The 22,302-nt window shown below is 47.4% G+C and overlaps 8 protein-coding genes across 8 annotated transcripts; 3 read left to right on the forward strand and 5 right to left on the reverse strand.

Annotated features, from left to right (window-relative positions):
- Positions 1–99: 99 nt before the first annotated feature.
- On the reverse strand, positions 100–896 carry RhiXN_05411 (uncharacterized protein; the record flags this gene model as incomplete). Its single annotated transcript, XM_043325227.1, has 2 exons — positions 100–273; positions 813–896. 2 exons carry the CDS (start codon positions 894–896, stop codon positions 100–102), a joined length of 258 nt encoding a protein of 85 aa, XP_043177646.1.
- Positions 897–1,162: 266 nt separating this feature from the next.
- Positions 1,163–3,640, reverse strand: RhiXN_05412 (Copia-like polyprotein/retrotransposon; the record flags this gene model as incomplete). The annotated part of the gene is made up of 2 exons (XM_043325228.1): positions 1,163–1,382; positions 3,279–3,640. 2 exons carry the CDS (start codon positions 3,638–3,640, stop codon positions 1,163–1,165), a joined length of 582 nt encoding a protein of 193 aa, XP_043177647.1.
- A 1,030-nt stretch (positions 3,641–4,670) lies between these two features.
- Positions 4,671–5,273, forward strand: RhiXN_05413 (uncharacterized protein; the record flags this gene model as incomplete). Its single annotated transcript, XM_043325229.1, has 3 exons — positions 4,671–4,706; positions 4,777–4,793; positions 4,847–5,273. The coding sequence occupies 3 exons, from the start codon at positions 4,671–4,673 to the stop codon at positions 5,271–5,273; spliced, it is 480 nt and encodes a 159-aa protein (XP_043177648.1).
- Positions 5,274–5,827: 554 nt separating this feature from the next.
- On the reverse strand, positions 5,828–8,242 carry RhiXN_05414 (Retrovirus-related Pol polyprotein from transposon TNT 1-94; the record flags this gene model as incomplete). Its single annotated transcript, XM_043325230.1, has 1 exon — positions 5,828–8,242. The coding sequence occupies one exon, from the start codon at positions 8,240–8,242 to the stop codon at positions 5,828–5,830; it is 2,415 nt and encodes an 804-aa protein (XP_043177649.1).
- A 1,695-nt stretch (positions 8,243–9,937) lies between these two features.
- On the reverse strand, positions 9,938–10,384 carry RhiXN_05415 (Copia protein; the record flags this gene model as incomplete). Its single annotated transcript, XM_043325231.1, has 1 exon — positions 9,938–10,384. The coding sequence occupies one exon, from the start codon at positions 10,382–10,384 to the stop codon at positions 9,938–9,940; it is 447 nt and encodes a 148-aa protein (XP_043177650.1).
- A 241-nt stretch (positions 10,385–10,625) lies between these two features.
- Positions 10,626–11,704, forward strand: RhiXN_05416 (Retrotransposon-derived protein PEG10; the record flags this gene model as incomplete). Its single annotated transcript, XM_043325232.1, has 2 exons — positions 10,626–10,628; positions 10,706–11,704. The coding sequence occupies 2 exons, from the start codon at positions 10,626–10,628 to the stop codon at positions 11,702–11,704; spliced, it is 1,002 nt and encodes a 333-aa protein (XP_043177651.1).
- A 374-nt stretch (positions 11,705–12,078) lies between these two features.
- On the forward strand, positions 12,079–15,694 carry RhiXN_05417 (Retrotransposable element Tf2 protein; the record flags this gene model as incomplete). Its single annotated transcript, XM_043325233.1, has 3 exons — positions 12,079–13,409; positions 13,467–13,659; positions 14,258–15,694. The coding sequence occupies 3 exons, from the start codon at positions 12,079–12,081 to the stop codon at positions 15,692–15,694; spliced, it is 2,961 nt and encodes a 986-aa protein (XP_043177652.1).
- A 670-nt stretch (positions 15,695–16,364) lies between these two features.
- Positions 16,365–21,830, reverse strand: RhiXN_05418 (Retrotransposable element Tf2 protein; the record flags this gene model as incomplete). The annotated part of the gene is made up of 9 exons (XM_043325234.1): positions 16,365–16,400; positions 16,455–16,484; positions 16,546–16,661; positions 16,713–17,374; positions 18,014–18,530; positions 18,575–20,510; positions 20,564–21,293; positions 21,377–21,454; positions 21,505–21,830. 9 exons carry the CDS (start codon positions 21,828–21,830, stop codon positions 16,365–16,367), a joined length of 4,431 nt encoding a protein of 1,476 aa, XP_043177653.1.
- Between the last annotated feature and the right edge of the window lie 472 nt (positions 21,831–22,302).

Raw genomic sequence — 22,302 nt, forward strand, 5'->3', positions numbered from 1 at the left:
CACCGATAAACATGCGAGTGCACCCCACAAGGCGAGGAGGCGCCGAGGCAAAGGCTACACGCATAATGGCCCAAGCTCCGCGTGGTACTCTGGTGGTGATTACAGCGGAGGTGGGGGTGGTAGCGGCGGAGGCGATGGCGGAGGAGGATGTAGTGGAGGAGATGGCGGAGGAGGTGGAGGCGGAGTCGGGGGATGCTGAATAGGCAAATCCGCTGTTTGTTGGGTCTTTTGAATAGTTATTCTTGAACCGGTGGTCAGTTGACTTTGATTGTTCTTTACGATTGAATCTAATCAGCCCTCACGTTCTGCTGCTGTGTATAGAACATAATGTATTTGGTGATACAAATTGACTGTGGAAGTTGGCCCTGGGCCTTGAATTGGGTAAAGCAAGTCCCTCAATATCTTATGAAAGTGCCCGAGTTCAGCTTTGTTGCATACAGCGCCACTGTGGTGTGATAAGATCCTGAAAATCAGTACATCAGTAAAAGATTCCTTTTTTCAGTAGGATATGGCCTGAAAATTACAATGTTAGTATGTCTCCCTCAGCATGAATCAGACTATGGAAGAATTGATACCTAAAATCAGTATGTATTGATCTTGATTTCAGCTCAATTCTCACTTAAATACACGCACTGATTTTCAGTATTATAACCTTGTACAGTGAGCTTGAGCCAATAGAGTCTACTTCATGCACGATGGTTATTTGGCGCGATAATTTCCGGCTATTGGAATAAACGGAGTAGCCCAGGACTCCGCCTGAGATGTAGCATTTAATCAGCCGCTATTGCGCTGCACACAAGGGCTTTCCTCACAGCAATGTCTGAGGGCTCGTCAATCGGATGTCTCACTGCCTTGGCATCATATGGTCCAAAAGAGGGAGCTGATGACGGAGTCATTGCGCTCTGGACGTATTGTGGGGCACCACAACGCCTCCTCTAGATCCTGGCGTTTGCGTACAGTATATCAACCCCGGATCATGTGGCTTGCTCCAACATCAGTCTAATCCATCCCCAATCTTATACCGCATTATTTTGCTAAACTTTGGTTCATTAAATCTCACTTCACTCACACTACATCATAAAATGGGCTGTAATTCGAGCAAACCCTACGGTGATAAACATGCGGGTGCGCCCCACAAGGGGAGGAAGCATGGAAGCAAAGGCTACGCGCATAATGGCCCAAGCTCCGCGTGGTTCTCTGGTGGTGGTGATTGCAGCGGAGGTGGAGGTGGTAACAGCGGAGGCAATGGCGGAGGTGGATGTGGCGGAGGTGGAAATGGCGGCGGAGGTGGAGGTGGGGGCGGAGGCGGGGGATGCTGAATAAATGCAGCCGCTGTTTGTTGGGTTTTTTGAATAGTTATTCTTGAACCGGTGGTCAGTCGACTTTATTAGCTCAAGCTGTATCCAAAGAAGCTGAATTCGGGCACTTTCATAAGATGCTGAAGGACCTGTTCTACCCAATTCAAGGCCCAGGGCCAACTTCCACAGTCAATTTGTATTGCCAAATGCATTATGTTCTATCCACAGCAGCAGAACGTGAGGGCTTGTCAGATTCAGTCGTACAGAATGATCAGAGTCTACTTCATGTATGATAGTTATTTGGAGCAATCGTTTCCGGCTATCGAAATAAACGGGGTGGCCCAGGGGCTAATCACGCCTGCAGGGAGACCATCAGTGTAGCTACTAGCTCGAATTGTACCATCAGCCTTAGTAAAATCAACCTGATATTCAACCATAGGAGGGCGCAATTCTCAACTTTCGGTTTCGGGCCTCCTTCTTTAATCATGTGTTTACTGCCTCTACTGGATCCAAGAGATCACGTTTTGAGGCTAAACCTGATGTAAATGATGGCATCAAGCATGTCTGAAACACGATGCAAGCACTCCAAACTCATCAAAGTACAGCAAAGCCGTCTGTTTATAGCATAATCTCACAGCCCTGAGAGTTGAAATGAATTAAACTACGCTCAAGAATGTCTTGATAATAATTAGACTTTAAATGTCACCGTTTTGACCCATGTACGATGACGAAAGCACTGAATCGAAGGTACTGTTTCACGGTTTATTAGTTAGACAGTGAGATTTAGATCAGTGCACAGGTGTAGGAAGGCGCTTGCCGGACCTTTTGATTGAATAAGGCTGAATTTTCTCAGTTCTCAACTGATCAATTGGGTAGATGTACCATGTATAGACTGTGCCGATCAAGAAGGCCTACAGCATTGACCGCCCGACCGTGGAATATCGTCCTTGGCGCTATTGCACAGAATGCGCTTCGGTTAAGCTATATAGTTAATGATACATGTGACCAATACTTGCAGTGTATGACATGTGTGTGGGCGGAATATTTGAATGTCAACTAGAGCACAGAACATTTATGGGGCTCAAGGCATATATAAAGGCGAGTAGGGGGCATAGTCATACCCATATTTCCTCCAGACACGCCCATGGCCACATACCGCTTATATCCATACTTTTACTTATGTTTCTACATAGGCTGAAACTCGAGCAAATTCTTCAAAGAGAAGGATTTATGCGATCGTACTGGGGCTAAACCTCCCGCTCCTGTAGACATAGAACGTACCTCTGATTCTAGCAAACAATGGTATCACGATAACAATCCCACTCATTCTTCAGCCGAAACTTTCTGCGACCAAAAGGTGGATCTTAGTAGGAGAAACGCTGGTTACAACTCCATTAATAGGAGGGGAAGGCCAGCCTCCTCATATTCGAGCCCTAACACACACTCGGCCCCCACATCCATCACAGCATCAAACCCTATTTATCTTTCTGAGGAGATTGTAGATTTTAATTCTTTGAGGGGTGGGAGATGTAGCAGAGACGGAGGGTGCAGCGGAGGGTCTTGCGACGGCGATAGTTGAGGGTCCAGTGGTGGCGGTTTCAGTGGAGATTGTAGAAAGAATAAGTTTGTAAATAGAATTATATCAATACAAAACGATAGTAAAGACAGTAGTGTGAATAGAGAAAGAGAGGATGAGGTACTATACGGTCGAGTGCACCCGTATTTATACCTTTACATTATAGTCGAGTCATCTAGTATATGACTAGGTATCGTCGCTTGACTCGATTACATGTATGTTCCAGTACATTCCAGATCCTTCTTGTATTTACTACTATATACATGATATTTCTACACTCCCCCTTAATCAGGCAAGCGAGGATACATGTAAAGAGAAAATATTACATTCATTCAGTCACATTCAATCTCATTCAGGTTTCAGTCTTTCAGTTATACAGCTAATTCTTCATCATTCAGTTTCACTAATCCGCTTCTTCCTCTTCGGGTCCTTCAAATACCTGTTCGCCCATAATCGCGTTCGTCAGGTAATTAAATTGCGGTGCTGGTAGGGCTTTAGTAAGCGCATCAGCTAGGTTCTCGTTCAATGGCACATACAGCGTAGAGATCATACGCTTCTCGATAGTATTGCGCATGAAGTGATGGCAAATGTCAATGTGCTTCAAACGACCATGGAACTGCAACTCAACGGATAACATTAGGGCGGCAAGGTTGTCTGAAAGTATGAGTGTGGGAGCGTCAGCTGGGTAATATAGTTCCTGGAAGAATTGACGGAACCAAATTGCCTGAGTACATGCGTGTGATAATGCCATGTACTCTGCTTCCATGGTCAATAATGCGACCGTTGGTTGCTTCTTAGCAGACCAAGAAACGGCGGCTCCGCCCAATAAGTATACATTGCCGGAAATAGACTTACGGTCAAGTAAGTTACTTCCCCAATCGGCATCAGAGTAGCCGACTTCTCCGAATCCGACTTCGGCCTCCAATTGCTTATACAATAGCCCAAGGAATGATGTTCCTTTAAGGTAACGTATAACTCGTTTGATCGCCGTCACGTGAGCGGGACCATAGCATGTTGTGTATTGAGCTAAATGAGTGACCGCATAAGCGATATCGGGCCGTGTTACAATCCCCCAAATTATACCACTAGACTCGCCTGATTTTTCTGATATTTTTACTATTTTTTACGAACTCTGTATCTTCACTTTTTCGATCACGTGATCTCGGCGCTTATTATGCCGAGATGCCGCGCCGAGATGCCGTGCCAAGGGCGCTTAGGAGAAATCCACGCTTCTGCGCAGCCCGCAGCACGCTTCTCTTTTCACATGTAGGCTTCTATTCACACATGCACAGACCACATGTAGTTAGTATCTTTGTCTATATAAACAGCAGGAAAATCGCTTGGAGATCCCAAGTTGATTTTACCTTGTCTCATATTCATTGAGGAGGACATCCAGCCAGCTAAGTAGCCGGCCCCCATTAGTCATCAGTAGTCCAACCCCTTACTTAACCTACCACACCTCCCAGGCCTAAGGCCCCCTCGCAGTAGTATAGATAAGTAGACCGCCTTAAGCGGTAGTAGGATAGCCTAGTATAGAGGTAGATTACCTTGTTGCTTGTAGTAGTACGGCCTTAAGCGCCCGCTCCCACTAGCGTGTACCCACCTTACAGTGGTGTACAACATTGTAAAATCAACTTGCTTGTAGGCTTGATCAACAAACAAGAAGACTCCTAGTACTAGCACAAGGGAAAAAACCGTGATTGGGGCTACCTTGCGGGACATAATAATCAAAAGTCCTCCACCCCCACGTAGTACCGAATTGCTATAAGGCTAACAAGTCCTATTGTCCACATACCATGAGTTTTGCCGGAACTCTGCAGTTAGCGACCCTAGTCAGCTGAAGTACCTGCTTGCAAAAAACCCGCTCATATCACGATCGCCAGATCTGTTGATTTGTTGTAGGGATTGTCCAACGCTAGGTATTTGACGCAAGGGTTTAGCGTATACATACTGTGTAAAAACCGCTCATAAGTCCTGTATCAGGCACCTATCTTCCCCATGCCGTATCCATTATTCCATCCACACGCTCTGGCGTCCCTCACCCCTACTCCCGTCCTACCAGCCGCTCCAGTCAACGTTCCGTGGCAGCCCGCTCCCAACCACCCTCTTGCGGCCCATCACCCCCTCCGCAACACCTGCCCGGAATGGAACCGGAGCCGACCCTTGCCTCTCTCCTCGAGGCTATCCAAACCCTCACCAGCCAAGTTGGGTCCTTGCAGGCCCAAATCCACACTCAAGGCCAACAGCTCTCTGAGCTCAAAGCCATATGCAAGGAGACCAACAACCTCGTTGGAGACAAGGATCAGGGCGGAGCACAAGCCAAGCCTGGCCCATCAACTGGGCCTATCACTCCCCCACTCATACAGGGGGAGAAGCGTGTTGAAATCTTATGTATATAGATGTATATATAAATGTATTACTAAACTAAACTAAATCGTATACAAAAGTAAAGACAGTAAAAGAGAAGTAGAGATAGAGGGGTGAGGATAGAGGGCTCGTGTGCGGGCCTTTATATATCCCAAGAAACCTACCAAGTCATATGGTAAATTGCTGCGCATATGACTGCGCACTGAATGACTCGTACTTACTGACTCGATTACTGCGCATAGAACATACTAGAAGAATCTAGTATTTACAAGATATTTCAACACTCCCCCTTAATCAAGTAAGTGTCGATACATTCAATTAATTCAATCTTATTCATTTACAATCGTTACAGATCCCAGTTTCATTATTTCAGTTATTCGTGTAATTAAAATCTTCAGCTAATTAATTATCCTTCGCTCATCGGCTTGCCCATGATTCCTTGCATTAGATAACTAAACTGTGGTGCGGGTAACGCTTTAGTAAAAGCGTCGGCTAAGTTTTCTTTAGTTGGTACGTACAGTGTAGCTACCTTGCGTTTCTCTATGAGATCTCGCATGAAGTGGTGTCGGATGTTGATGTGTTTCGATCATCCATGGAATTGCGATTCTTCGGACAGAGCGAGCGCAGCAAGGTTGTCTGAAACGATTAATGTTGGTGTGTCAGCAACGTATTGTAATTCCTCAAAAAATTGACGGAGCCACATAGCTTGAGTACATGCGTGAGATAACGCCATATACTCCGCTTCCATTGTCAATAGGGCGACAGTTGCTTGCTTCTTAGCTGACCAAGATATAGCAGCTCCTCCAAGCATAAACACATGACCGGAAACAGACTTACGATCTAGTAAGTTGCTTCCCCAATTGGCGTCAGAATAGCCTAATTCGCCGAAGTCTTCGTTTGATCGGCGATATGTTATCCCAAGAGCTGGTGTGCCCTTTAGGTAGCGTACTAGGCGCTTAACTGCTGTCACGTGCGCCGGACCAAAGCACGAAGTAAATTGTGCGAGGTGTGCGACAGCGTAAGCTATGTCTGGTCGTGTGCATAGGGCGGCATACAGTAGCTTACCAATGTATGTACCATAATTGAACTTCGGTTTGACTCCTTCGTATTGAGTGAGTTGTACGGTCGGGCTAAAAGGAGTGTTGGCGGGGTAAGCTTCTGCAAGGTCTGCATAATCAACTAGTGAGTTAATATATGCTGCTTGGTTGAGTGTGATGATGCCATTCTTACAATTGCGTTGGAATGCTATTCCAAGGAAGTGATGTATTGGTCCGAGGTCGCGCATGTTGAATGCGCGCAAGAGTTCGGATATTGTAATATCAGAGTGGTTCGGCAATGATATGACAATTGAATCGTCAACATGTGTAGCTATGATTGACACACACAGCTCACCGTTAATGTTGTTGATTCGGTGGTATACACATGCGTCGGTAAAGCATGGTGTGTATCTGATCGCTTTCAGCTTTGTGTCGTATAGTTTATTCCACATCCGTCCTGCTTGTTTCAGTCCGTAAATTGATCGCTTTAATTTTAACACTTTGTTCGTACCGTCGCTAAAATAAGGGATTTGCTGCATGTATAAATCTTTGTCGACTTCGGCGTGTAGGTAAGCCGAGTTTACATCAAGCTGTTGTATATCCCAATCGTACTGGTTAGCGATTGATACGAGCGTACGGATTGAATCAAGACGTACGACGGGTGCGAATGTCTTGTCAAAATCAATGCCGGGTTGCTGACTAAATCCTTGGGCTACGAGTCTTGCCTTGTGTCGGATGGGTGTGCTGTTCTCGTCGTGCTTGAGTACGAGGACCCATTTGTTCCCCATCGCCTTGCGTTCGGGTGGTAAGTCTGTTAGTTCGTACGTTCCCATTTGTTCAAGGGTGCTGACCTCCTTGGCCATCGCCTTCCACCATTCCTCTGCGTTTGGCCCGGATAGCGCCTCCGCAACGGTAGGACTGTTGGTCGTCGGCGTCGGCGGTTCATTGTTGATGAACGTCCACGTTGGTTCCATATCTCCGGACGACGCCAAGGTGGGGTTCGGCTGTTTGGGGATCGATGGTTCATTGAGGTATAGCTGTTCGAATTGTTCGCAAAGTTCGTCGATGGTTGGTTCGGGTGTTGTTGGGGTGACCATCGAGTAGGTAAGGTCCGGGGTGCCGGTATCGGTGGGTAGTACGGTGGAGGGACTGTCAAAGAAGTTGTATGCGCTAGGTACAGTGTCGTCGGAGCTATTGGGGTCGCTGGGCGTGATAGGGACATCGGAGAACTCTATTAAAAGGTTAGCAGTTTCGTTCTTTGGCTGAGAACCTGACTGACCGGACATGGGAGGGTGCCGGATCTTGAGGGTAATCCCTCCTTGCACGTTGTCGAGTTCAATGGGAGCAACGTTAGGATTCCAACTGCGGGTTCGGACTCCTGCGTTGTCGGTTCCGGACGTAAGTGTGTTGAGTTGTTGTAGTGCATTCGTAGTCGCGCTAGGGTTAATGCGCATAGCAGAGTGAGAACGAGTAGTATAAGGTTTAAGTACGTTATTGTGAGTGAGTTTTGTTGGTTTGTTGGATGCTTTTTGTTCAATCTTAGGCTCACTTTTTATATCTACAGGTTCGTTCGAGTCACTCTTTTCTTCCTTGCTGACTGTATGCACTCCCCCTGTTCCAGCAGGTTCTTTCGGTCGTTCCGCAGCGCTGTCGGCATGAGTCATCTCCCCCTCGGGCGGAGCAACTGTATCTCCCCAATCCTGGTCGATTCCGGGTTCTTCACTAACCGTGTTTACTCTCAGAAAGGTAATGTTCCTCGAGTGTAATATCCTGTTCAGTCCTGATTTGTAGTATCTCCAGCTTTTGCCTTGTACTTCCGATATTCCAACAAATATCGCTTGGAATGCTTTCGCGTCTAACTTAGATCGATCTCCGGTTTGATCTAGTACGTAGCATTTACTTCCCCACGGTCTTAATGTACTAACATTTGGTTTCTTGCCCCAAAATGACTCGAATGGAGTCATCCAAAACGTTCCGTGCACTTGTGTCGGAACTCAATTCTTAAGGTAACAGGCGTATGCGATTGCCTTGTTCCATAGGAATTTCGGCGCGTTTGACTCGAGCATCATTGCTTGCGCCTTATCGGTGAGTGTCCGGTTTAATCTCTCAGCTATACCGTTTTGCTGAGATGAATGCGGGGCCGTTGTTTCTAATATCGTCCCTTTCTGTGCCGCATACTCAATCCATTCTTTGTTCACAAACTCGCCTCCGTTATCGAAACGGACTTTCTTTATTTTCTTTTCTTTTTGTGTATTTAACATTGCTTCGAATGCCTTATATTCATTCAGCGTTTCGTCTTTGTGCCTAAGGAATCCCAAGCAAGTAAATCTTGTAGCTACGTCTGTGAATGATACATAGTATCTGTATTGGCTGATTGAGAGTGTACGCGCGGGTCCCCATACATCGGTAACTATTAACTCACCAATATCGGATATTTTTGTTGCCGATTCATTTGGATATGGTCGTGTATGTGCCTTTGCTTGTATGCATACTTCGCATTTGAAGTTGAGTCCTTCCTTGTCTTCGTTTATTTCCATTCCTTTGATCGCTTTGGTGCTTTTCAGGCGTTGGAGAGCTTGCGGACTAATATGTCCTAGCGTTTTGTGCCATTCGAACCAAGTTCGACCGGTTTGTTTCATCAGCGCCAACTCATTGGTTGTTTTCTTCATTCTTGCTGTTTCCTTACTAACTGCTGTTCCACTGATTTTCCATAAATTTCCGTGTTTGCGATCACTCAGTTTTGATCCGTAAGTGATCGGATCATTGTTTGCACCGTATATGACTAATCGGTCCCGATCCATTGATATCCGATAGCCTTTATTGGTTACTAGCGATAAGCTGATAAGGTTTGCCGGGGAGCTCGGCACATATGCTACATTAGTAAGTTTGATACTTCTATATTCATCTTTGTCTGGGTTGGCTAAGCATAATAGCTCCACTGTACCTTGGCCCAATATGGGCTCCTTACCAGTCACGCCTGTAACATATCCTGTTGATCGATTATACTCACTGAATAGGCTTCTATTGTTTGCTATGTGAGTCGTTGTTCCACTATCGGCGATCCAGGTGTTTGTTGGCTTACTTCCATATATATTCAAATTCTCAAGGGTTGAGAACGCGTAGTTGGCACGGCTGTTATTGTCCTCAACGGCTATATGCGTCCTTGCATTGCCGTTTTGGGCTTTGTTTGGTGCGTTGAACTTTCTATTTGTTCCTTTGCCATTGTTCTGACCGGGTTTGTATGCACCTCCACCTGGGCCCCTACATTTGGCTGCCCAGTGTCCTATCTTACCGCAGTTGTTGCATTTAGACTTGGACTTATCTGGTCCCTTACTGCCGGTACGTATAGGTTTATTGAAGCTCGCTTTGTTTGTACTAAAGAATGCTTTCCCTTCTGGGTTTTGGGCATTCTTTCTATGTGCTTTGGCTGTTATGCGCGATCTAATGTCATTTACTTGGTTTGATAACGCGCTGTTATCTTGTAAATCGAATTGGAAACTTACTGATTGGGAGAATGAATCCCATGAGTCAGGTAAGCTCGCAATCAATGTCGTGATCCAGTCGGCTTCAGTGCATGAGCCGGGACTAATATCGTTTATTCGCTGGAACCATCCGCGCATGCGTTGGATGTGTTCCTCGATGTCTTCGCCATCAGTCATTCAGTGACTGAAAAACTTTCTTCGTAGGTCAATGAGTCCGACCGTTCCCTTGACTTGGTAAGTCGTCGCAAGGGCGTTCCAAGCGTCGGCGGACGTTGTGCATCCTTGTATTAGGTTTAGTACACTTCCGTCAACTCTTAATCTTATATTAGATAATGCTTTTCGGTCGGCTTTAACCCATTTCGTGTACTCGTCGTTAGTTGCTGTATATTCATAGTCGGGCAATGGTTTGCCCTTGTCATCTTTCCGGTTTCTTTTGGTTTTCAGTACAGTCTTGCTAGGTGCAATAATCGTCTTGTTTACGTAGCCATATAGATCAAGATCTGATAATATGTCTTCCATCTGTATGCGCCACATATTATAATTCTCAGTTCCCCGAAGGGGTGCAATCCGGTGCGTTCCGCTAGCTGCACCGGGGGCTGAAGTGCTTGCTACAGCTTCGGCCATGTTTAATGTACTTGAGTAAGTGTGTTATATATCTATCTATCTACAGTTGGTTATTGAGCGTACAATCGGGGCTCATAACCTTTTGAAATCTTATGTATATAGATGTATATAAAATGTATTACTAAACTAAACTAAATCGTATACAAAAGTAAAGACAGTAAAAGAGAAGTAGAGATAGAGGGGTGAGGATAGAGGGCTCGTGTGCGGGCCTTTATATATCCCAAGAAACCTACCGAGTCATATGGTAAATTGCTGCGCATATGACTGCGCACTGAATGACTCGTACTTACTGACTCGATTACTGCGCATAGAACATACTAGAAGAATCTAGTATTTACAAGATATTTCAACAAAGCGCACACTCCAGGAACGGTTAGGCCTGGACTCAAAGCCCCCTTCCGCCCTTCAAGAGGCACAGGTTTTGACTCCAAGGAAGAAGAGGAGCCAAGAAGAGTCCCCAAAAAGGAGCCTATGGGAACGCCTAAACGCTCCCTCAGTTCCCTCACCCCCTTTGACTCCGGGTCTTCAGTGAAACGGCCCAAAATGGAGTTACCGGACCCTTATAAGGGGGACACCAGGGGAAGGAAGGCCACACAGTGGCTCGATTGGATGCTTCTTTGGGTTGCCCTCCACAGGGATCAGTTTGATGAGGAGGAACAGATGGTGGTATGGATTTTATACCACATGACAGATAAGGCCGCTGACTGGGCCCTCCCCATTATTGGGACAATCATCAAGGGCGAGGGAAATCCTCCCACCACCATATCAGCCTTGACGGCCAAATTTAAGGAAGCCTTTGCGGATCCCGATGCCAAGAGGGCAGCCGCCAGAAAGATCGCCGCGCTGACTCAGACCACAACCACAGCTGAGTACGTCACCGAGTTCCGCAATCTCATGGCGGAACTTGACTGGAACACTGAGGCATACATTGCCCAGTTCACGCAAGGCCTTCACTGGAAGGTCAAGGAACTCCTATCCACCAAGGATCACGTCCCTGACAATGACCTCGAGGCCATATTTGCTGCCTTGGTCAAAATTGACAACATCCGTCGGGAGAACAAGGAGAACCGACCCAAGAAGCTTCCTGCCAAGTCCCCGGTCACTGCGACCACCTCCACTTCCACCACCACCACTAGGGTTTGCTTATCCGAGGACCCCAACTACGTCACACCAGAGGAACGAGATTGCTGCCGCGCAGCAGGGCTGTGCGTTAAATGCGGGCAAAAGGGGCATGGGATCAAACAGTGTCCCAACGGCTGGAAAGCCACAATCAAGGAGGTTGTCAAGGTGGCAGAAGAAGAGGGTTCGGGAAAAGATTGAAGTCAAGGACTGCTGCCAAGCCCCCGACTAACAAGGACAATATAGATAGATTCAAATTTGTAAATCTAGGATTGGATTCCAATAAAAAACCACTGCTCTTCATCAATCTATATGTCCAGAACTTCCCGGCAGAACCTTTGAAAACCCTAATAGACTCAGGAGCCACGTCAAACTTCATTTCCCCCGATTGTGGAAAAATACAAAATCCCAAAAACCCAACTCAAAAATCCACAAGTTGTGAGAATGTTAGATGGTACCATTTCCCAGACTGGTTGCATTTGGCACCAGGTCCACATCACGGTTTTGGCCAAAGGCCACACCCACTCCATACCCTTTCTTGTTTGCCCCATTGGCAACACCCGGCAATCCTTGGCATGACTTGGTTAACGGCAGAAGCTCCCCTTATTGACTGGCAGCAGGGACTAATCACCTTCCCTGAACAAGCACAGATTGCCTCTGAGGAAGAAGCGGACCCAGATCCTTTAGCAGACCTTCCCCCTCAGTACCATGAGTTTGCTAAAGTTTTTGGCGAAGAAGAATTTAAGGTCCTACCCCCTCACAGGGAATACAATATCGCAATAGACCTTGTTCCTGATGCCAAACTCTCCCCAGGACCAATTTACGGAATGACTGACGCAGAATCAAGAGCGCTAAAGCAGCATATTGATGAAGAACTGGCCACGGGCAAAATTTGTCCTAGTACCTCTTCGGCTGGCGCCCCCGTTATGTTTGTCAAAAAGGCGGATGGTTCCCTTAGATTGGTGGTTGATTACAGGAAGTTGAATGATGTCACCCATAAAAATGTCTACCCACTTCCCAGGCAAGACGACCTCATGGCCAAGTTGAGGCATGCCAAGATATTCACCAAGCTGGACCTACGCTGGGGATATAATAACGTCCGAATTAAGGAAGGAGATGAATGGAAGACAGCGTTTAGAACAAAGTACGGGCTATTTGAATACCTGGTGATGCCCTTCGGCCTTACCAACGCCCCGGCTGCCTTTCAACATTTTATGAACGACCTGTTCAGGGATCTGATTGACGTCACAGTGGTGATTTACCTGGATGATATTCTCATTTTCTCAGAAAACCCAGAAGACCATCCAACCCATGTCAGAGAAGTACTGTCTCGACTCATGAAGAACCAGCTTTTTTGCAAACTGTCAAAATGTCACTTCCACGTCACTACGGTCGATTATCTTGGCATTGTTATATCCCCATCAGGCTTCTCCATGGATCAAAAGAAGGTAGAGGCAGTTACATCATGGCCTCAACCCAGAACGGTCAAACAGGTCCAGGCTTTTTTGGGCTTTGTTAACTACCTCCAACGGTTCATCCCCAATTTCAGTTCAGTAGCACGCCCTCTGCACAACCTTACCAGAAAGGAAACCCCCTGGTCATGGGGCAACCTAGAGGAAGCAGCATTCCAGGAGTTGAAGGTTCTTGTTACCAAGTCGCCGGTTCTCATCCATTCCAACCCAGAACTCCCCTATTATCTTGAGACCAACGCCTCAGGGGTTGCAATGGGAGCCATTCTTAGTCAACGGGGCTCAGATAACCGACTACATCCAATTGCCTACATGTCAAAATCGTTCTTGGGGGCAGAAGCCAACTATGACACCCATGATAAAGAACTTCTGGCTATCATCAAGGCATTGGAAGAATGGAGGATTTTCCTAGAAGCAACAGATAAACCAATCCAGGTGTTCACGGATCATTGAAACCTGGAATACTGGATGCAGGCACAAACCTTTAACCGCAGACACGCGCGATGGCGCATCTTCCTGAGCGACTTCAATTTTGAGATCCACTATTGCCCAGGAAAGCAGTTGGGAAAACCAGATGCCTTATCTAGACGGTCGGACTATATCGATGCACCCCAGGAACCGGAAATCATGCTACCCGCCAAAGTCTTTGCCAACACTTCAGAAGAAGAACTGGAAATAGTCACGGAAGTACGCTCAAAATTAAGGGAAGACCCTGTTGTAGACACAACCAATACCAGGGAATTTATTCCCATTTTCTCGAATTTAAACGAAGTTAAACGGACGACATTTTCAATCACGTGATCTCGGCGCTTATATCATACGCTAAGCGCCAAGCCATGTCCCCACCCGCGCTTACCTAAGCACACGTAGCCACCTCCACCTGATGACATCACTATGACACGTCAGTGACACATATGCATGAGTAAGGCCAACTGTGGAGCGGGGTTCTTATTGGATTAGGTTTTGCATATTCTGTAATTGTAATTAGCCACTCTCTGTAATATATAAGGAGGCCAACCAACCATGGTAACACCCAGGTCGATTACCTCTTGTCGCATCCCCATCACTGTACAAGGGCCTTAAGCCCAGTAACCCACTTAGCTACTTAGTCCACACCGCCTTAAGCGGCTTTCTCGCTGTAGTTACATAGCTGGTCATCGCCCTTACAGCCTTGGTCATTGTAGTATAGCTAGTCGTTGCCGTAGGATAGCTTGCCGCCGCCTTACGCGGTTTTCTACTTAGATACATCCAGCCGCAAGCGCCTCCCTCCTTGACGTCCTTACAGACGTCTAGGACAGACCCCTCCCTTGAGCCGATCATACAGTTTTTGACAGAAGATGCAGACAATGCACCTCCCTCAATCCAAAAAGCCTATCAAGACTATGACTGGGAAGAAGAGCTATTATGGTACCGCGGAAAATTAGTTGTCCCAGACTTGGAATCCCTCAAGGAACGGATATTGAAGGAATACCATGACTCCCCGCTGGCAGGACACCCAGGACAGCAAAGGACGCTTGAACTTATCAGCAGATCCTATTGGTGGCCCGGAATGAAATCCTCAGCCAAAGAATGGGTCGAGTGTTGTCCGACTTGCCAAGCAAACCGCCGCGCCCGCGTACCTATCATTGCGCTAAAACCCTTGGAAGTTCCCCCCTTTCCTTTTCACACAATATCCTACGATTTCATCACGGGATTCCCCAAATCTAATGGGCACGATGCAATTCTGGTGGTAATTGATTCCTTCTCCAAGTTTGGTCATTTTATCCCAACCACAAAGAAGGTCACGGCCAAGGGACTAGCGGACCTATTCATTACCCACGTTTGGAAGTCACACGGACTGCCGGTCAGAACAATCTCAGACCGCGGGACAACGTTCACAGGGAAATTCCTAAGAGCTCTATACCAACGCCTTGGGATCAAGCCCTCATTCTCATTGGCCTACCATCCGGAGTCAGACGGCCAAACAGAAAGGGTGAATCAATTCATTGAGTTCTACCTGAGATCATACGTAGCAGCAGACCATTTGGACTGGGCCTCCTGGTTGCTGTTAGCGGAATACGCGTACAACAACGCTAAACACTCCGCCACCAGGAAAACCCCGTTTGAATTGGTTTATGGAAGAAATCCGGTCATGAACCCTTCCAACGTCCCAGCTAATGTACCAGAAGCTGACAACGTGGCTGATACTCTGGCACAAGAATGGAGGGAAGCAGAATCCGCCCTGAGAATGACAAAGGAAAGAATGGCAGGAACCAAGGGAGTGACCCCGGAATATTCCATTGGAGAAAAAGTTTGGCTAGACGCAAAAAATGTGGAGATACGTTCTAACTCCAACAAACTGGACCCAAGACGCCTAGGCCCCTTCAAAATCACCAAAAAAATCTCCAGCCATGCGTATTGCCTGGAACTCCCTGCAACCATGAAAATCCATGACGTATTCTATGTAGGGTTACTGTCCAAAGTCCACGAGTCCCCAAGCCAACCACTTCCGGAACGCCCTCCTCCTGAAACAGTAGAAGGAGAGGAAGAATACGAAGTAGAGCAAATTATTGACTCTAAAAGACAACGTGGAAAGTGGTTCTACCTGATCAAATGGAAAGGATATGGCCCAGAAGACAACTCATGGGAACCAGAAGAACTACTGGAACACAGCCAAGAAGAGATAAAGCAATTCAACCAAGCTAGACTCAGAAAGGCTCGTGACGCCGCCAAGAGCCTTTAAGGGGGGGGCAATGTTACAATCCCCCAAATTATACCACTAGACTCGCCTGATTTTTCTGATATTTTTACTATTTTTTACGAACTCTGTATCTTCACTTTTTCGATCACGTGATCTCGGCGCTTATTATGCCGAGATGCCGCGCCGAGATGCCGTGCCAAGGGCGCTTAGGAGAAATCCACGCTTCTGCGCAGCCCGCAGCACGCTTCTCTTTTCACATGTAGGCTTCTATTCACACATGCACAGACCACATGTAGTTAGTATCTTTGTCTATATAAACAGCAGGAAAATCGCTTGGAGATCCCAAGTTGATTTTACCTTGTCTCATATTCATTGAGGACATCCAGCCAGCTAAGTAGCCGGCCCCCATTAGTCATCAGTAGTCCAACCCCTTACTTAACCTACCACACCTCCCAGGCCTAAGGCCCCCTCGCAGTAGTATAGATAAGTAGACCGCCTTAAGCGGTAGTAGGATAGCCTAGTATAGAGGTAGATTACCTTGTTGCTTGTAGTAGTACGGCCTTAAGCGCCCGCTCCCACTAGCGTGTACCCACCTTACAGTGGTGTACGACAGGCCGTGTACATAGTGCAGCGTATAGCAGCTTACCAACGAATATGCCGTATGGAAATTTTGGCTTAATTCCATCATATCGTGTAAGTTGCACATTCGGACTCATTGGAGTATTGGCTGGGTATGCATCTTTAAGGCCTGCAATATCAACAATTGAGTCGATATATGCCTTTTGATTTAGTACAAGCATACCTTGTTGTCTATACCGTTTGAAATGTATACCTAAAAAATGACGGATGGGTCCAAGGTTGCGCATCTCAAATTCACAAAGTAATTTGGATACTACGAAGTTGGTGTTGTTGGGGGTTGTAATTATGATCGAGTCATCAACATGGACGGTGACAATCGATACGTAGAGTTTGCCGGATATGTCCATGATCCGGTGGTACACACAGGCGTCTGTTAAGCAAGGTGAATAGCCAAGTGACTTCATTTTGGAATCAAACATACGATTCCACATGCGTCTGGCTTGTTTAAGGCCGTATAGTGATCGGCGTAGGCGCAGAACGTTGCTGGATCCGTTGTCAAAGTATGGTATTTGACGCATGTAAAGCTCTTCTTCGACGTCGGCATGTAAGTACGCCGATGTAACGTTGAGCTGTTGGATGTCCCAATCATTTTGATTGGCAAGTGATGTGAGTGTACGGATAGAATCTAAACGTACCACTGGAGCAAACGTTTGGCCATAGTCGATACCCGGCTGTTGGCTGTAACCTTGCACAACTAGTCGTGCCTTGTATTGGATGGGTTGGCCCTCCTTGTTTTGTTTGATCGTGAGTACCCATTGGCATCCCATTGCCTTCCTGCCTGGTGGGAGCGTTGAGGTGTCGTACGTTCCCTGTTTCTCCAAGGTTGCAATCTCCTGTTCCATTGCTGCCTTCCATTTGTCTGCGTCCGGTCCCAATAATGCCTCCTCAGTGGTTGGGTTATTGCTGGTCGCCGGAAGGTTGGCGGCAAAAACCCAGTGCGGGTTGTTGTTTGTGAAGGTCTCCAGGATGGATTCTGCTGGCGGTGGGAAGTGTTCTGAGGTAAGTTTGAGTTCACCAAATTGTCCAGCCAACTCACCGGTTGGGGTGAAGGCCGGGATCCGTGGTTCCTCCTGTGCGGCTGTCCTAGACGTCTGTAAGGGCCGTCCAGGTAGCGGCGCTTGTGGCCGTATAGATTGAAGTAAACCGCTTAAGGCGGTGAGGTTGCTACCTACGACGACTAACTACCTAAGTACAACAACCAAGGCCCTAGTGGCGATGGCGAGCTATGTATCTACGGTGAGGAAGCCGCTTAAGGCAACAAGTACAAGTGGTAGTGACTTAGTAGTTACTGGCCTAAGGCCTTGTACAAGTGAGGGATGCAACAAGAGGTAATCAACCTGGGTGTTACCATGGTTGGTTGGCCTCCTTATATATTACAGAGAGTGGCTAATTATAAATACAGAATATGCAAAACCTATTCCAATAAGAACCCCGCTCCGCAGTCAGCCTTACTCATGCATACGTGTCACTGACGTGTCATAATGATGTCATCAGGTGGAGGTGGCTACGTGTGCTGAGGTAAGCGCGGATGGGGACGTGGCTTGGCGCTTAGCGTATGATATAAGCGCCGGGTCACGTGATTGAAAATGTTGTCCATTTGCCTCTGTTTAAATCCAAGAAAATGGGAATAAATTCCCTGGTATCAACTGTGTCTACAACACTGCCCCCCCTCTAAGGGCCTTGGCAGCGCCAAGGGCCTTCTTTTTCATCTCTTTTTTGTACTTTTCTAAAATTTTTTCGGCGTTTTTTAGATTTTCTTGAGGTTCCCAAGTGTTTTCTTCAGATCCGTAGCCCTTCCATTTGACTTGGAAGAACCATTTCCCATCTCGTTCCTCAGCGTTGGTGATTCCTTCTACTTCATATTCTTCCTCCCCGTCCACGGTGACTGGTGGGGGGCGGTTCTTGAAGGCGCGCTTTTTGTCCCTTTTGACTTTAGACAATAACCCCACGTAGAATACGTTGTGAATTTGCATGGTTGGGGGTAGCTCGAGTCGGTAAGCCCTGTTGGAGATCTTCTTGATGATTTTGAATGGCCCCAGACGTTGTTCTGTTAGTTTGGGGCTTAGGGTTTTGAGGTTAACGTTTTTTGCGTCTAACCAGACTTCTTCCCCTAATTCAAATTCTGTTGGGCTTCCTTCTTCTCCAGCGGTCATTCTTGTCTTTGATTGCCGGAGGGCAGATTCAACCTCCCTCCACTGTTTTTCCATGGTCTGGGCTAAGTCGTTGGCTTCCGGTACATCTGTGGGTACGTTAGAAGGTGTCAGAGTAGGCTCCCATCCGTACAGGGCTTTGAATGGTGTTTTCCCCGTGCTACTATGGACCGCGTTGTTGTAGGCAAATTTGGCCATTGGCAGCCATTTGGTCCAGTCCCGTTGATTGACCCCTGAGTACGCCCTGAGGAAGTGTTCAATAGATGGATTGACCCGTTCTGTCTGTCCGTTGCTCTGGGGGTGATACGCTGAGGAGAAGTGGGGTCTATTCCCAGGCGTTTGTACAGCGCCTTCAGGAATTTGTTATTGAACACTCTTCCTCTATCTGAGACTGTTTTCTTGGGCATGCCGTGCCGTTTCCACACGTGTTCCAGGAATAATTCCGCTAGTTCCGGGGCTTTTAGTTTTTTGGAGCATTTAACAAATATCCCGTACTTAGTGAAGCTATCAATGATGACCAGGATTGAATCGTGATTTCCGTCTTTTGGTAAGTCCACAATCATGTTGTAAGAAACATGCTGCCAGGGTCTAGTAGGGAGTTCTAGGGGTTGAGGAGGAATAGACGCGTACTTGGGCTTCCTGATCCGTTGACACGTTTCACAAGAGTCCACATGCCAATAAGTTTCAGCACGGATCCCGGGCCAGTAGTAATCCCTTGATACCAACTCTAGTGTGCGCTGTCTTCCCGGGTGACCCGCCAGGGGACTATCGTGGAAAATACAGAGTAGGTCCGTTCTCAGTGTTCCAACGTCAGGAACTACAATTTGTCCTTGGTAGAAAAGTAAGCCGGCCTCCATTTCATAATCCTTGAACGCGCATTTGATGGAGGGAGGTGCCTTTGACTTGTTTTGTAGGAATTGGAGGATTTCCTCCAGGGATTCGTCTTGATCTAAGGATGCCTTGATCTGGCGTTGTAACTCCTTCTCTGGCGTGACTAGGGCAACGTTGGCAAATACAGGGTCAGGGAGCATGGTCTGGGCGGCGGGTGGAATGTTGGCGTGATCAGCATGTCGTGATAGGGCATCAGGTTTCCCGGACTGCTTTCCTGGACGGTAAACAATTTGGAAGTTATACCCTGCTAGCAGTAGGTGCCATCTAGCATGGCAACGGTTGAATGTTTGGGACTCCTTCCAGTATTCCAAGTTGCGGTGATTGGTGAATACAGTGACAGGGTGAGCGGTTCCTTCCAAGAAAATACGCCAATACTCAAAGGACCGGATGATAGCTAAGAGTTCTTTGTCATGGGTGTTGTAGTTCTGCTTGGCACCTTTGAATGACTTGGACAGGAAGCCTAGCGGATGGAGACGGCCGTCTTCCTGACGTTGGCTGAGTATGGAACCTAGTGCTGCTCCTGAGGCATCTGTTTCCAGAAAGTAGGGTCTGGACGGATCCGCGTGACATAGTACTGGTGCGTTGGTAATGGCGTCCTTTAACCCCTGGAATGCTTCTTGCTCCCTAGTATCCCATTTCCATGGTACGTCCTTTTTGACCAGGTTATGTAATGGCCTGGCCATATGGCTAAAGTTGGCAACAAAGCGGCGTAGGAAATTGGCAAAACCCAGGAACAATTGTACTTCTTTGACCTTAGTGGGTGTAGGCCATTCTTGGACCGCCTGGATTTTGAGCTTATCCAGGCTGAATCCCTTATCTGATACAATTATTCCTAGATACTCTACTGAGGTGACGTGGAATGTACACTTGGATGCCTTACAGAACAATTGGTTATCCATTAAGCGCCGTAGGACTTCATGAACGTGCTGGGTGTGTATTGCGTCATCCCTAGAGTAGATTAGGATGTCATCAAGGTAAATGATGACGCATACATCCAGGAGATCCTTGAACAATTTGTTCATGAAGTGCTGAAAGGCGGCAGGGGCGTTTGTCAAACCAAAAGTCATTACCAGGGACTCGTAGAGACCGTACTTAGTGCGGAAGGCTGTTTTCCATTCATCGCCTTCCTTGACCCGGACATTATTGTAGCCCCATCTTAGATCTAGTTTGGTGAAGACCTTGGCGCCGCGGAGTTGGGCCATTAGGTTGTCAGGACGGGGCAGTGGTATACATTTTTCTTAGTCCGGTTGTTTAGACGACGGTAGTCCACTACTAGGCAACGGGAGCCATCCTTCTTGGGGACAAACATGACCGGGGAGCTGATGGATGATTTGCTGGGGCGGATCTTCCCAGCCTTGAGCTCGTCCCTGAGCCAACCCTTGAGTGTGGCGGATTTGGCATCGGTCATACTATAGAGAGGCGAGTTAAGCGGGCCTTCTTCTGTGAGTTCAATCCCTATGTCGTAGTGCCTATGGGGAGGGAGCTGGTTGAATTCTTCTTCTCCAAATACCTTAGCGTATTGATGGTACTTGGAGGGTACTCCTTCTAGAGGGTTTGGGTCAGCTTCTTCTTCCTCGGCAATGGCTACGTGTTCTGGCGGAGTGTGTGGGAAGGAGAGGGTGCGCGTGTTCCAATCTATTTCCGGGTTGTGGGCATCTAACCATTTCAAACCTAGGATGGCCGCGTGACTGCCGGTATTACAGATAAGGAAGGTTTCCGTCATCTTTTTGCCATCATAGGTGAAGGTAAGTACGGCCTTCTTCCAGATTTTTCCTGCCTGGGGGCTTGACCCATCAAGCATAGTAACGGTACAGGGTAAAGGGAGATCGATGAGTGGGAGGCGGAGTGATTCCGCGGTACAGGGATGTAAGAATGATGATGTAGCGCCTGAATCTATCAGGACTTCTATTGTTTCCGCTTTTTTCTCTGGTTGTATTGGAATTGTGAAGAGTGGGGTAATTCTATTGGTGGATGATATATTACAAAATTCCAGACATAAACCAGAGTCCTTGGGGTTCCTGCGCGCGGCAGCAGGTACCCTTACTCTTTTCCCAATTGGTACTTGGAGTCTTTGCCAATTTTGGCGGTTTCCTTAGCCTTCCCCTTGTCCTCAATAGGGTGGCTTTCCAGCCCGTGCGGCATTCCGCGAACTTGTGACCCATTTTGCTGCACTTGATGCAGGCGCCTGCGGCGCGGCGGCAATTGCGTTCTTCTTCCAACACAAAGTTGGGGTTGTTGGAGAGTTTTTTTGAACCGGTTGTGGCTTGGCCGGTACTTGTCCCCCTTGCGGCGTTGGGTGTTTTGCTAGATTTACTGTCCCTTGGTGGGTGACTAGCGCGCTCTTCACGGAGAGCATTATCAATGATGAGTGCTGCGTTTTGCAGCTTGAGGAGAGTGCGGGGTTGGTGCTTGCGGGTGGCAATTTGGCGACTGACCTCCCAGTGGAGGCCGCGGGCAAACTGGCCTTGGAGGGCCACGTTGTTCCAGTCCAGTTCCATAGCTAAGGTTCTGAACTTTGTGATGTAGTCCGCGCATGTGCCGGACTGGGTGTTATAACCTCCTTGAACTATACCATCAGAATCGCCTGAATTTTCTATTATTTTTAGTATTTTTTACGGACTCTTTATCCTTACTTTTCTGATCACGTGATCTTGGCGCTTATTATGCCGAGATGCCGCGCCGAGATGCCGTGCCAAGGGCGCTTAGGAGAAATCCACGCTTCTGCGCAGCCCGCAGCACACTTCTCATTTGTCCTCTGTACTTCTTTCTCTCACGCGCACAGACCATGTAGATAGTGTGCTTTGTCTATATATACAGCAGGGAAATTGCTTGGAGACCCCAAGTTGATTTTACCTTGTCTCATATCCATTGAGGAGGATCCAGCCAGTTAAGTAACCGGCCCCCAGAAGTTCAGCTGACGTTACCCCCTACCTTCACCTACCACACCTCCCAGGCCTCCAGCCCCTTTGT

Source organism: Rhizoctonia solani, chromosome 2, assembly GCF_016906535.1.
Source record: "Rhizoctonia solani chromosome 2, complete sequence".
NCBI lineage: Eukaryota > Fungi > Basidiomycota > Agaricomycetes > Cantharellales > Ceratobasidiaceae > Rhizoctonia > Rhizoctonia solani.